Source organism: Larimichthys crocea, chromosome X (assembly GCF_000972845.2).
Source record: "Larimichthys crocea isolate SSNF chromosome X, L_crocea_2.0, whole genome shotgun sequence".
Classification (NCBI taxonomy): domain Eukaryota; kingdom Metazoa; phylum Chordata; class Actinopteri; family Sciaenidae; genus Larimichthys; species Larimichthys crocea.
The window spans coordinates 28,957,875-28,972,429 of record NC_040020.1 but is presented as its reverse complement, the minus strand read 5'-3'; the positions used below and the strand labels follow the sequence as shown (position 1 = coordinate 28,972,429).

The following is a 14,555-nucleotide window of genomic DNA, read 5'->3' as shown; positions in this document are numbered from 1 at the left end:
GTTCACTAGACTGAACAAATGTTACATTTGGGAAAGACCAACGACCTCACCAAAAAATCATTAAGCCTTTGGGGCTTCAATCAATACGAGTGTAAAGGAAGAAAAATGACACACATACGAGCTTCAGGTGAGATTAAAACCACTGATTAATGTATCCATTATTAAAATAACCATACAGTCAGAAAGTGTTTTAATGTAAAACAGATGGGTTTATTAAACTTCCTGTTCTTGCGTGCTCTTCTCTTTTAAAAGTTCACAAAAACCTATTAACATGACGACTAATTAAAATGATAATGTGTCCTATTTACATGCGACCGTCAGTTCTGACATGCAGAAATACAACAAAACAAACCTTCAACCACAAACTGAAGAAAACGTTCGATGTCTGTCAAGCACTGGGAACATATCATGACTTTATTCTTCTGTACTGAACATTTTGCTCCATGCAGATGGTACCACCGGTATTTTGGTGGAAAATGTGTCTTAAACTTGTGCTGAGAAACATGTCTGTTTCACACGGCTGCTATTTTAGTGACTAATCAACAGCAAATTAAGTACTTTCAGTAAATATTCATTAATGCGGGAGTAATGATTAAATTGTAATTAAACCATTTTGATTTATCACTTTCCAAACATTAAACGCGTGCATCAAAAATCAACACATGTAAAGCAGGAACATCAGTGAATCTGTCTGCATTTATCTGTAAATTAATATAAATAATTTTTCCAGTATTTGTTGACCACAGCTGCTCATGCATGCAAATGACACCAAACGTCTACACAGAACAGACTCCTGTTATAACTGTTGTTTATGTGGATGTTGGATTGCAGATGATCATCAATCCTCTTTTCCAGTTTTCTTTTTAGGAAGAGTGAGTGGTGTTTGAATTGAAACGGCATTGTTGTGATCATATATGATTTATTTTGATCATTACAGTTGCCTTCAGCTGTAGGTTTGGAGAGATGTTATTTATTTACAGGTTTAAACTATAGAACCGGATACCGAACCCAAAGATGGCACCTATTCAGTCCAATAAGAATTCTTTGTTTTTAGCTTCTGGATTTACTTTCTGGCTATGCAGCCCACTCAATATGTGCAGTTGTGTTTCTCCCACTCGGCCTATTGACTTTATATTGTGATGTTGTCATGGATTTTTAAATAGTTTCTCTCAGTTCAAGGAGAGTTTCACAAATACAAAAACATTCATGGATCAAATATTCAGAATAGAAAGTCTTTAAAGACCTTGTTTGCAGTTTGAGGTGTCCTGTCACAGTTTTACAGACGTCTAGTAACTCCCACATACTCTGATTTTTATTACACTTCATTAAGTCCTTTAACACTTTATGCTGCTGCACATACATGAACCAAAGTAGCAGGTGTGTTACCTCCTAACTCCCTCCATGTCCGTTATTCGGAGAGAGGAGGTCCGTGCCTCCCCCTCATCCACTGATTTGGCAGCTACAAAAGTCACCAGCCTCAGTGGAAACTTGCCCGCCTTCTTCAGGCGCTTGTTATTGTTTCGGACGCTCATAAAGCAGAGCGTGTTGATGACCCCATTACTCATGGCGATGCACTCAATGATGTAGAAAGCCACCAGGGAGTTCCTGTCGCGGGATATGAGGGTGGGGTAAAAGTCCCGCAGCAGGGCAAAGCCGTAGTATGGCGCCCAGCACAACACGTAGGCAACCAGCACTAGAACCAGCACCACTACTGTCCTCCGTCGCTTCTGGAGCCTCTTTCGGATCTGCTCCGTCTGGAAACCCGGAACATCCTTAAACCACAGCTCCCTGGAGATCTGGATGTAGCAGACAGCCATCACGGTCACTGGGCCAATGAACTCCAGAGCGAAGATGAGGAGGAAGTAGGAGCGGTAGTAAACCTGCTGGTCCACAGGCCAGATCTGAGCACAGAAGGTCTTATAGGTGCGACCTTCCACATGTGGGTATGTCGTCTCAGAGGCCATGTAGGCAGAGGGGATAGAGATGAAGATGGGGACAATCCAAACTGTCAGGATCACACAGTAGGCCGTCTGGTGCTTCATACGAGGCCTCAGAGGATAGAGGATAGCCATGTACCTGCAGATAGAAAGAGAACAGTGGGTCGAATGTGGGTCACGTTTGTCTTTGTAGGCTTTTAAGTGGGCAGTTTTTCATGTAGAATACACTTTCGGTTTTACATAAATCATTAAAACATTTCAACATTTAATTTAATTCATTAATTGGCCCTACCAGGATAGAGAGAAACTTGAGTCATGATTGAAGACCAACTAATCTTCTCTGATCATGTTGCCTCGGTTGCTCGGTCGTGCTGCTTCGCACTTTACGACACAAGAAAAATCAGGCCTTGTCTGACTCAACATGCTACCCAACACAACTAAATGCGTCAGCTAAATGACTAAATGTAAAATCTAAATGTACTGATCAACAGTCCAGAAACCAAAAGACAACTAGAAAAAGAAAACCAGCTTATGTCCACATTTGCTAAAAAAAAAATACTCGAAAAATACACGAACAATTCAACAATTATTAAAATTGCTGCTGACTAATATTGTGTTCATCGACTAATCAATTAACTAATGGTTTCAGCTATAGTAATCAAAAAGCAATAATCTAGAAGTATCTTAAACCCAGGTGGATATCAGGCAGATGACTCTTTGTTTTGCTGCTTAAAGTTAAACACCCTCACACAGATGATCTTTTAACTGATTTAGGACTATTTTCAGCTGCTGGTCCGTCTTTTTAGGAGCAAACCAGAAAAACTGTAAAACTCATTTGTGTGGATTATGTCATATTTTATCTGTTATTAGCTTCAGAAGCATTGTACCCTTGATCCAGACACAATCAGACACATATGTTTGGCTGCGACCACTTCTACATTCCTGGGTACAGATGCTATTTATAAATGATAGGAGGTCTCAGCCATGATAAATGAGGGGCTGCTGGTCCCAAAGTGTGAGCTACAGCTGATGATGAATTTGATTCAGAAGCTGAGGGGAAGCCCAGAAGCTTTTCTTGTAGCAAGATGTAAATCATCTCTGCTCAGATCGTCCTCAGAGTCCTGAAGTCTGTTTGATGTGGAGTGACCATTAGGCTCCTGCACAATAATACTGACCATGACCTGTTTCCTGTTTCTTCATTAACAAACTTCTGCAGTTCACTGCTGGTGATTCAGTCAGCAACACTCACATTTCTGTTGTACTCTGTACATAGAGCCCCCTAAATCTGACATACTGGACTTTTAATTATTGTACTAATTACGCACAGTAAATGTAGGGGAGGGGATGAATGCTGATGGGGAGTGGAGCCAGTGTCGTGCTAGAACCAGAGCTGCACAAGGATGCAATGTAATGCTCAGCAGCCTCTATGGACATAACAGAAGCAAAGAGTACACTGATGGAAGAGGCTAAGAGGAGAAAAGGAAAGACTGACTGAGTAAATCTGGGAATGACTTTTAGTCATTGGCGAGAGTTTTGTGAGACAAAGACAAGATGCCAAGCTGGGCGGTTATGTCTTGTGTTGTTGACCTTGCTTGATGTTTGGCTGTTAGCAAAGTCGTCGCCTTGCTAGTTTTTGATCATAAGTAATATGATCATAACAAATACAGGCGTATAGCTGTCCATATTTATCACAGTGGTCTTAAACTCTGAAACTGAGGGCTCTGAATTGCAAAAATGCCAATTTCTACATAATGTTGCTTTAAATGTTAAAAACTCTCCTTTGTTACCTTTACTACTGTAATACAACACTGCAGCAATTAGCAAGAGAGGAAGTGTGTTTTCTGTCGTGCTGTTGTTTCTGGTTATCACAAACAAACACTGAACAAGACCCTCGGCTGTTTCTGCACACATACATGTTGCTAACGCTGGGGGGTCACTGCGGGGGCGTTGTGGCAGCTGACAGTCATGTACATACAGGAAGATTAAGCGTGAAGGTGATGAGAGGAACAGAAGAGTGCTGTTAATGCACCCACATTAACATGGACATGAAAGAGGATGGAGAAGAAAAGATGAAGGAATGAAGACAAACAAAGGAAAGCTTAGCAAAGGAAAGAAAATCATTGCTATTGATCGCTCAGGAGAATAATTCATTTTGGTGACACCCCTTATCTTTCATTTATTGACTAAATTTAAACTTATAAATCTAACACGAAATTCAATAAACACATTCTTGCTCATAAAGGACAATTCTGATTTTAAAGACCCTGTGAACTCTAGGACCTTTTCCTGGAGCACCATCAGCCCTACTTAGGACTTGACAAATTCACTGTCACCGGTTAGAAATGAGAAACTACTTTTATTTGCATCTGCCTGAAATCTATTGAGATCTATGGTGTCAAAAAGCACAAAGATTTTCAGCGATAAATCTGCCATTGTTATCACTTTAAAAATGCATAATTCCCATGTTAACTAAAGGGTTTGTCCGTTATGGCTGTGGCAGATCCAGCTTTTGGAAGAACGCAGTCTGATGTCATGCTGCAGTCACCAATCAGACCAGTCAAACCTCCACATCAGTCTGAAATGTGACTAAAATTGAGACTGTCCAGGTGGAACTCTGATACTTTACCTGTTGTGTTCTGGCTTTGTTTATTTCATGTACCCATCTGGAAGTGTTTTCAAACGGTATATTTGATAAGGCAGAAATGTGCAATCAAAGTATTTACAGCAACAGTTTCTGTTTGCAGCTGCAACAAGTAGAAATAAAATCTCAGTGAAAATCATTTAATAGCATCAGAGCAGATGACAAAATAACTCAGTTATGGATGTGACTGATGAATTGTATTTGAAAAGGTCAACATGCACGTCAGTTGTAGAAGAAATAAAGTAAATATAACAGAACATGGGGGAGGACGCCTTGAGCAGATGGGGTTCATCATTCCTGACTACGTCTTTTCTAGTGATCACCTTCTTTTTATTCACAGCTACATCAACACTGATTGACAGACAGGCAGAGGCCACGTCTCTGTTTGACCTCATCAGTCAGCACAAATAAGGTCAAATTCAAATGTGATTTACTAAGAAATAAAGGAAAACAGATAATCACAGAGACCAGAGACAGAGTGTGAACAGACTGAGACATGTAAGATTAATGCATCACTTCAGTGATGTACAGCATGTCCTAATGTCAGATATCAGGCTTATCGCAAGGTTATTACTCCATACATTGACAGAATCATGCTTGAATTATGACTGATAACATCACGGATTGTTGACAAGATTAAGTTGTATAAAGAAAGTCAGAACGCTTCATCATAGTGGGTGTTTAAATTTTATAGTTATAGGCTGAGCTTAAGCATTCTGTAGAATATCAAAATCTTTGTGAAATTTTGTATTGTAGCTTTACGTGAGGAGGAATCGTGCAATATCTAGCATTAAGGAGAAACTACGGTGGCCGCAAAGCACACAAAAAACCCCCCTGATCTAGAGCCAGTGTTTAGTTTGTCTTTTCTGGTCTACTGTAGCAACATGGCGGTTCAATATGAACACATTCACAGATGAAAACATTGTTTGAATATGAATATTTTTTTCCATATTCCATGACCTGTAAATAGAGCCCCCTGAATATGACACATTGGACCTTTAAAGGCTCTGAAAAAGTGGCTTAAAAAATGAAAATACATAAATTATATCAAAGTTGAGCATCTTATTAAGATGACTTTTGGTCTTCATCTTCCTCATGGGGATTGCCACAGAAGGCAATTAAGCTATCTTAGATGGGTAAAAAAAAGAGAAACCTGAATTCTGGTGTACAGTTGTATTTTTCTGAACAACAGGTGTAAGGATATTTCCTTTCTTGAGTTCTTGAGTAGTTTATGAGTTCATTTATTACACTAAATGTAGCAATGTCAGATTCTTTGGGCTCTGGCTAGTTTTGAGGTAGGTTGAGAGCAGAGAAATTTGGTTTTATGGGATAACTGACGTCAATTCTGTTAATGATTGGTTCGCAGACTTAATTACATAATATATGTTTAATCATAACCATGCCTAATTCAAACGGACATCAGGAAAGTTTACAAAAACTCAGATGACAATATTTCAGACTAAAAACCATTCATGAAGTACTAAAAACCCAGAAGACTAAACCTGGTCTATACTGAGGAGCAGGTAGACTTACCTGTCCACAGCGATGGCCAGCAGTGCATTGGTGGACACGTAGAGAGAGACAGTGCGCAGGTAGTTGGTGGAGGCACAGAGCAGCAGGCCGTGGTCCCACGACAACTGCTTCACTACATAGTAATCCAGCAGGAAGGGGCAGCACACCACCGCAACCAGCACGTCCGACACAGCCAGGTTTGCGATCAGCAGGTTGGTCAGGTTGCGGAGCTGCTTGTAGCGGGCAAGGCTGGCGATGAACAGACAGTTTCCCACTCCACAGACCAACATAATGCCCACCAGGACCACGGCAATGACAATGGTGGCAACGAAGAAGGCCTGGCCCTGCGTGGTGTCCGGGATCTCGTCCAGAGGAATCTCATAGTCCAGGTCGTCGCTGGCTAGGAAGTAGTCTAGAGTCAAGCTGCTGTTGCTTGGGTCGCTCATGATAACTCAGGTCAACATGCTCAGATAGGAGTGTCTGCAGGGTAGTGTGGAAAACAAAAAGAAAACAGGTTGACAGTTTTATGTGAAATAATAACATTCTGACCAGAAGATCCATTTATTGGCTGTTCTGTTTCAATCGTGATCTGCAGAAGGGTTCATCTAATTGTGGTATTGTTCAAATTTCCATTGTCCTGAGCACGTCCAGGATTCTTCTTTAAGTTGGACGTCAAATAAACAGTGTGTATGAATGAAGGAACAACGGTGTGGCTCACTGTTGTGTTTTTCATAGTTTTTGGACAACTATGGAGCTCTATGGCACCAGAGGAAGAAGATTTATCAGGCTGTGATAGACACACAATACTTAGTTAGTAGCTATATCAGACCAACAATACGTCATCAAGCTGCAAACATCAAAAGATGTGTCTACTTTTAGGGGAAAGAATAACATAATAATAATAATGCTGCAGTACAACATGACTGATGATAACATGACTACATCTCAGAGCCGTGACCATACAGTTAGTATTTAATTTATCCTGATGCTACCTGCTGATTCACATATGGATACAGTATATATTCAGATAGGCAATATTTGGCCACTGTGTTGGGTCATTGATCCACTTGGCTGGGGAAAGACTGAGGGAGCATGACAGCTGATCAATCACCCTTAAATTACCAAGGTATCACAAAGGCTAAGCTTCAGGCAGCATCACAAAGTAACCTATTAGACGTGTCTATAAAGGGTTGTTTAATACGAAACAAATGCATATAAACTAAAATTGTAATCCATTAATTTATTAATAACATTTACATTTAGTCATTTAGCTGATGCTTTTATCCAAAGTTCCGCATAATAAGGGAAACAATCAGGGCGACAAGGATATGTTAGTGCAGCAATATGTGCTACTCACATAGAAACGTGACCGTTGCAGAAAGGGGATTGATTTATCATGTCCAGTTGTTGGTAGAGAGAAGAGGTACTCTTTGAAGAGCTGGGTCTTCAGGAAGTTTTTGAGAGTAGAGAGGGACGCCCCTGATCTGGTAGGAACTGAAAGTGCGTTCCACTAACAGGGAACAATGGACAAGAAAGTGTTTGGACTGCGTTGAGGGTACAGGAGGCAGAGCCAGGCATTGTTCACTGACGTGAAGTAACATATGTCGTATAAGGGTATTCCAGTAAGTAGGTACAGAACCGGAGACTACTTTGTAGGCGAGCATTAGTAATTTGAATTTAATGTGGGCTGCTACAGGTAGCCAGTGGCGCTCGAAGAGCATTGCAGTAGCATGTGCCCTTTTGGGTTGATTGAAGTCCAGGCACTTCTGGGAGGACTGTCAGGAAGGCCTAATCAGGAGGTAGTAGAGATTACCACAGCTTGCATCAGGAGTTGGGTAGCATGTTGGGTCAGATAAGGCCTGGTGTTATAAAGTTTGGATCCTGTATGTGCCAGTCCCTGGTCAACACTCAGTGGTCTTAATGTATGTGTATGTGTACTAATGTATGTTTTATGTTGCTCCTTTCTACAAATGCTTTGCAAAAAAGTTGAATAAAAATGAATAAAAAAACACTCAGTGGTCTTTGTAAGTTTTGTAAACAATAAGAAAAACACATAATACAACTTAAGCTTTAACATCCTGTTCAAGGAGGCACAGGAGTGTATCCCAGCATGCACTAAGTACAGGTCACCTTTCTATCTTAGGCCTCTCGCACGCACATATAGATTTACTATTTGTCACACAGACAGCTTTTTGTAGTAGAAGTGTAACTTCAGAGACTTTGGATCTTAAGTGCATCATTTCCATAGTTTTGCCGGTGCTGTTGCGAGGTTACAGTGTTGATGTAGTCTACTTGTTAGAATTGTCCACAGGTTGGGGAATGTTGCATCTCAGCTCTGACATCTGAAAAACTCTTTTACTGCTCCGACACAAGAGCTTTTTTATCAAAGAGTGGGTCATCTTCACTTCTCTCATAACTGATAAATGTTTTTAAATTAAAGGCTGGCAGGAGTCAGCGTACGACACTCTGCAGCAGAGGGTTTGAGACAAATTCATCCTTAAACATGGTCAATTAATCATCACTCAGACAGCTGATGGATGTGTTCATTAAGCTGCTCTCAGTAACAGATTCATAACTGCTGTAGGTCATATTAAAACAGAGGTTCTTCATTTTAATCTATGGATGTATTTTCATGCCATCATAGTCTACAAATGAAGACAATTTAGGGACAATAAATATTACAATTCTTGTGAATTTCTAAATTATGGCATTGTAATTCAGAATCTGACTTTACTCCCAATTTCTACTCCTTACATTTCTTATCCATTATATCATAATTATAATCAGGATTAATTATAATTCATTAGGATTAACTGCAAGTTTTGAGATTATCTTTATTAACTTTTCATGCATTTGTTTATAATCTTGGCATGAATGGGCTTCCATACACATTACTATGTACAGTATCTAAAGATATGATTAAAGTATTTACATACAATATATGTTCCCACCCATTTAATGTTCATTCAAGCACTCCTTGCACTCTTACATGCCCATATCCTTGTTTACAGTTTACATTAACACTTTGACCTGTACATAGATATTCTATATCATTATAGAATATCTATGTTTTTATACATTTTAGAGCTGCAATGACTGATTTCATTGATTAATTGATGAAAAGAATATCATTATGCAACTGTTTTGATAATTAATATATATATATATATATTGTCATATATGACAATAAATTGAATATAAATAAAAAAAACATTGTACAAATCACTGTGCAATTTTATAAACTAAACAATTGACCAATTAGTTAGTAAAATAATAAGCAGATTAAGCGCTAATGTAGACGCTTCAGTTGTTGCATGATAGTCATAGTCAACAAATATCATGACAACTATTAAGTATAACTATCTAACAACCAGTTTATGTCATTCTAAATATAAATGTAAGTGTTTTGTGTACATTTAATGAACATTTGAATCAGAATTACAGGATCATAGAGTAAGTAGTAGTAGTAAGTATAATTAAGCCTTCATTACTTCAGCTTCCAGTGGAAAATATTGATACTTATAACCCCTTGAATCCTCTCCAGCACCCCAACACAATTTGGTCAACACATCTGGATTAGAAATAAGACTGGGATAACCAAATAGATCACGCAATATATCTACAGGACGCACGTGTTGACCCACGCAGATGAAAAGACAGTTTACATCCTTTATCCTTCATCCTCAAACAATAAATAACATTTAGAATAGAAATACAGTTTTAAGGCGAAATCTACATTTAACATAAAACCCAGTCCGTTAATGACTCTCACATTAAACAGATGAAATATGCGAACAACAGATTTAAATACAATTAAATATTTAATTATTTGCGATACAGACCTGATCAAAGCTGCTGCTCCGCGCGTGCTGCTCCACTGAATGATTTAAAGACCGCGAGGCGCGTCCACGACTAAAAGCACACACGCGCGCACACACACGTGTGACGGTTTCGGCTCTGATTCATCCACTTGTGTAGTTGAGGTTCGGATCGTGTCCAGAGGGGGGGCAGGTTTAGGCTCCTATAGTCTGGATCAGGACGCTGTGGGACACCAGAGGTGCTGGAAGAATCAGTCCAGAATTAGGAGCAGGTGTCCAGGTATACCGAGCTCTGTTTGTCCTGAAGATTGAACGTTTATAGATCATATGAAGGAGCTGTGAGAATGAACTGGTACTGAGCAGGCCTGACTTAGTGACACAGAGATATTGAAAAATGCTGCACTGAATAAATTGTGTATTATGGAGCTGCTAAGTTATCACTCATAGTCAATTGCATATCCTGTCACCAGAACAGATGGTAAATGGTAAATGGACTGTGCTAGTGCCTTTTTAGTCCTCTGACCACTCAAGATGCTTTTAGACTACATATCTCATTCACACATTCATACACTGATGGCATTGGCTGCCATGCACTCATCAGTTTTTGGGAGCTCATCATTCATACACATTCACACACTGGTGGAGCAGCATCGGGAGTAATTTTGAGTTCAGTATCTTGCTCAAGCAAACTTGCAGACTGGAGGGCTGGATCGAACCACCAATCATCTGATTTGTGGACAACACGCTCTACCACCTGCTCATCAATTTGTCTAGACGAGTAGATCAACAATTTTTCCTCTACTCACTTTTCACTGGAATCAGTGTGTGTGACAGGATCACTTGGGCTATAAAGTTGTGCTAAAAATGTTCTATTTGTTTATGTAAAATGTCTGTATTAATAATGTGTTTTCACGTATCCATTGCACTGATTGTTGATGTCATTCATCCTATATTGGCCTACAGACAGACAGTCAAACTACAGATTGCAGTCAAACTCACAGCCACCAAAAGAATAAGGTGGGTGGGGATTACCAAATATAGAATACTATGTGCTATCCATACAAGCCAGCGTCATTTCTTCCTGTGTGAATGGACATTCAGATGCTCCTTGGTTTCGACTTAGAGTCAACAACATTGGTAGATAACCCAGAGCTTTCACAATGGGAAATGGGATTTAGAACATTTGAGTCACTGAAAGGTCAGTACAATATGTCAAACAAGGAATTTTACAAATACCTACAGGTTAGAAACAAGAAGGCCAACTCGCTGGAACTTTCAAGTGTACTTTGCTCAAATGTGTGATAAATAATAATGCGTTGGATAACATCTTGTTGCTGCCATCTGGAATTTAAGTCCATAATAGATAAAGTTTGCTGATGTAGCTCCGCTGGAAAATAATTAATTACAGTTAAGGTAGTTTATCTGTGTGATAAATTGCACAGAAACAGTCAATTAATAATTTATTGGTGAAACAAGAACCAGGATAATAGATTTTATAATGTCGGGGATTTGTGGTGCTTGTTGGGGAAGAATTTCAGTATCACTGTGGTTGGTTACAGAACAAAAATATTTACTTTATTAGTAAATGCAAATGTAAAAAGGCAAACATTTCCAGGTTTAATTGCCGATGTTCTTGTGCTCTCATGACGGCACCAGTTAGAGAGTTAGAGAGCTGTTTGTTGAGTTTGAGAATTACATTTTTCATAATCAGCCTTCAAGAACATTAAGACACTTCATTTTCCTGGTCTTCATCACATACAGTACCTGCAGCACATGTCTGGCTCCTGTTTTCTAAGCCTGGATTCAGTCCAGAGCGTTGTTTCTCTTCCTTTTTTTGGTATGATTTAACCTACTATAAACCAGACCACCACAGACAGCGTGACAGGGCTGTAAGAGTTTGTACGCCTCTTCATTTTAAACCTTCAAACTAAACATTTTTAGCCATACTAGCAGCACGTCTCGAGGAAGAGATTGCCATAAATGTGTAAAACAAAAATGTGTAGAACAGATTGGTCCTCTGCCTTTTAATGTAGCACCACCATGAGGTTCACATTTGAGTGAAATGTCTTTCGAATATTTGATGAATTACCATAAAATATCAGACATACATACATGATCCTCTCAGGATGAACTGTAATAACTTTGGCGATCCTCTGACTTTCCATCTAGCGCTACCATCAGGTTATAATTTTAGTTGTCCAACACTTTGGTTGATGACCAATTACCTGCAAAGCTAATGACATTCCCATCCGTTTCAGACAGCTGTGCTTTGTGTTTACTCCTAAGAAACATCACTCTGGCTGAACTCGTAGTTATACAGGAGCTGTGCTTATTTAGACACTGTGTGAGTCACTGAGTCACAAATAAAGGCTGAGAACCATTTCTCTAAAAATACCCGAACCATCAGTGTTCTGTTTCATATATTTTCTTGTTGTGACTCTTGTGAACACTCCAGCAGGACAGCAGGAGACACATTCACACCCAGTAATCGTCTAGTTGATATAAGATGTTGACTTTTGGGTACACATTCATCATTTGTTCCCAGGGTCTCTACTGTGATGGATTCGTCTGTACAAAAATACCACTGACCACAACAATTATTTACAGCAAAGTGGTGATACAGCTGAGTAAACCCAGACTGACTTCAGGTCAGAGCGCAGGTCCTGCTGGTTTTGTTTTCATAGACACACATCAGACAAGACAAAGGCCTTGGGGACAACTTCTGCTTTATCTGTGGCTGGAGACTGACGGGAGACACTAATCACTGTCAGAGAAGGGTCCTATTGTTTATTGTAACATAACTTTAAAAATCTATGACTTTCTTGGTTGTCAGTCTGTGGACTGAAAAAACAGGAAAATCTAAAGAAAGTCTAAGTGTCTTCCCTCATCTTCCCTAAAGTTTATAACACTGGCTAACGTTAGCCTAGAAATGGAGTCCGATCAACAAATGATATTATCAACAAATGATTAGCACTGACTACAAGACAGAGTCCAGAGTCAAAGCTAACATTACTGTAGTATCAATTTATTTACTTCTTCTGTCAGGTCAAGTTGTAAATTCATGAAAACAGTGACCCGCTGGTTTCAAAAGAGCCATTTTGAAGCTCAAATCTGTAGCTCTTCCGCCATATTGATACTGCTTCAGTTGACCTGAGATGTGCTTGAATGATGCCTAGGGTGCTCAAACAGGCCCCTGTAACAGCACCGGTCAATCAAAGCGGCCACACTGTTAATTATGCATAACTTTAAGCCTGACAGTACAGCTGTCATGAACAGGGAAATTAACTATAAAGACCAAAACTGTTTTTTGTACCAGGCTGTAAACATGTTTATTTCTGCTGTGAAGTTCAACATTTTAATATGGGGGCTTATGGAGACTGACTAGTTCTGTAGCCAACTTCGAGTGGACATTTAAGGGTTGTGGATCTGTGTTGGCTTCACTTCACAGCCACAGGGGTTGCTGCTTGGTCACAATAGCTCAAGCTGTTGTGTTGCAGCCTTATTTGATACCAATAGTTGTACCTTATTATGATAATAAATATGTGCTCTGCTGTATACCATTATATTTTATAAAATAGTTATTGGTCTTGGTGGACGGTACAGGCTGATTTGATCTTGGAGCGAAAAGATCATTTGGCTTTAATCCCCTGACTCATCTCTAAAATCCAATGAGCTCATTCAGCCATCATCACCAGTCTATTCTATCACTTCATGCTAAATTAATCCACATTCCTTGAGAGCATCTCCACCAGTTAATAACCTTTTCTTTTCTTGTGATTCTCTTACCTGCTTTTATCCACCTGGTAATAACTAGCTGACAAAGTGATGAAGTGTTGATGTCTGGGCTCGCTCAGCTGCATGCTGATCAATAACTCTCCACTGGTTATAAGCATTTAAGCCAAAAACGATCGTGATGTCACTGTCAGTCGACAAGAGGAAATATGGTTCTCACTGACAGAAGAAAGATTGACCAACTGTTAAAATTACAAAGATCAGTGAGAGCTGGAGGAAGAAATATGACTCAAACAGATCTGAAATGTGCTCTGAAGTCTTAGATTTTCTGTATATACATGTAGCTTTTAATCTCAAACTATTGTCATAATGTTATGAATGATTCATTCATATGACTATTTTGGTTATGGGTTTCATACATTTCCTGTAACGAAACATCTAAAAGCAAAAATCCTGTGATATAGGAATCCGTGGTCTAATTTGTGTTAGTTTAGGGATCCTGGACATGAAAAAGTTTGAGAAGCACAGTTTTAGATGTTATTTAAGACTTCACAGAAATGTAGTAAACAGAGCTGTATGTCTTGATATTTCAGCAAGTTTTAGTGTTAAGATCTTCCTAAGTTCTTAAATTAAGTCCTTAAGTTTGACGAAACCAGCAAAAGCGCCAAAATGAATATTAAAGCTGAAGGTGTGGCATAAAGATGATAAAACAATTCTTAGATTGTCAAATGTTTGACCCCGACACTAGGTGACACACATCCCCTAATTCATCCATCCCGATTCCCCTTAATTAGCAACGATAGCCATTTAAAATAAATGGTTTATAAACCATAAGCTGTAAATCTGGTAATATTCTATATCAACTGCGAATGTATCTACGAACAAGTATTATGTGAGTATGAAAGTCTGAGATAC

General features: G+C 39.3%; 1 protein-coding gene across 1 annotated transcript; it reads right to left on the bottom strand.

Annotated features, from left to right (window-relative positions):
- Positions 1-213: 213 nt before the first annotated feature.
- Positions 214-10,044, bottom strand: prokr1a (prokineticin receptor 1a). Its single transcript, XM_010730341.3, has 3 exons — positions 9,933-10,044; positions 6,112-6,570; positions 214-2,076 (listed from the first exon to the last, which is right to left on the bottom strand). The coding sequence occupies exons 2-3, from the start codon at positions 6,534-6,536 to the stop codon at positions 1,383-1,385; spliced, it is 1,119 nt and encodes a 372-aa protein (XP_010728643.3). The 5' UTR covers positions 6,537-6,570; positions 9,933-10,044; the 3' UTR covers positions 214-1,382.
- Between the last annotated feature and the right edge of the window lie 4,511 nt (positions 10,045-14,555).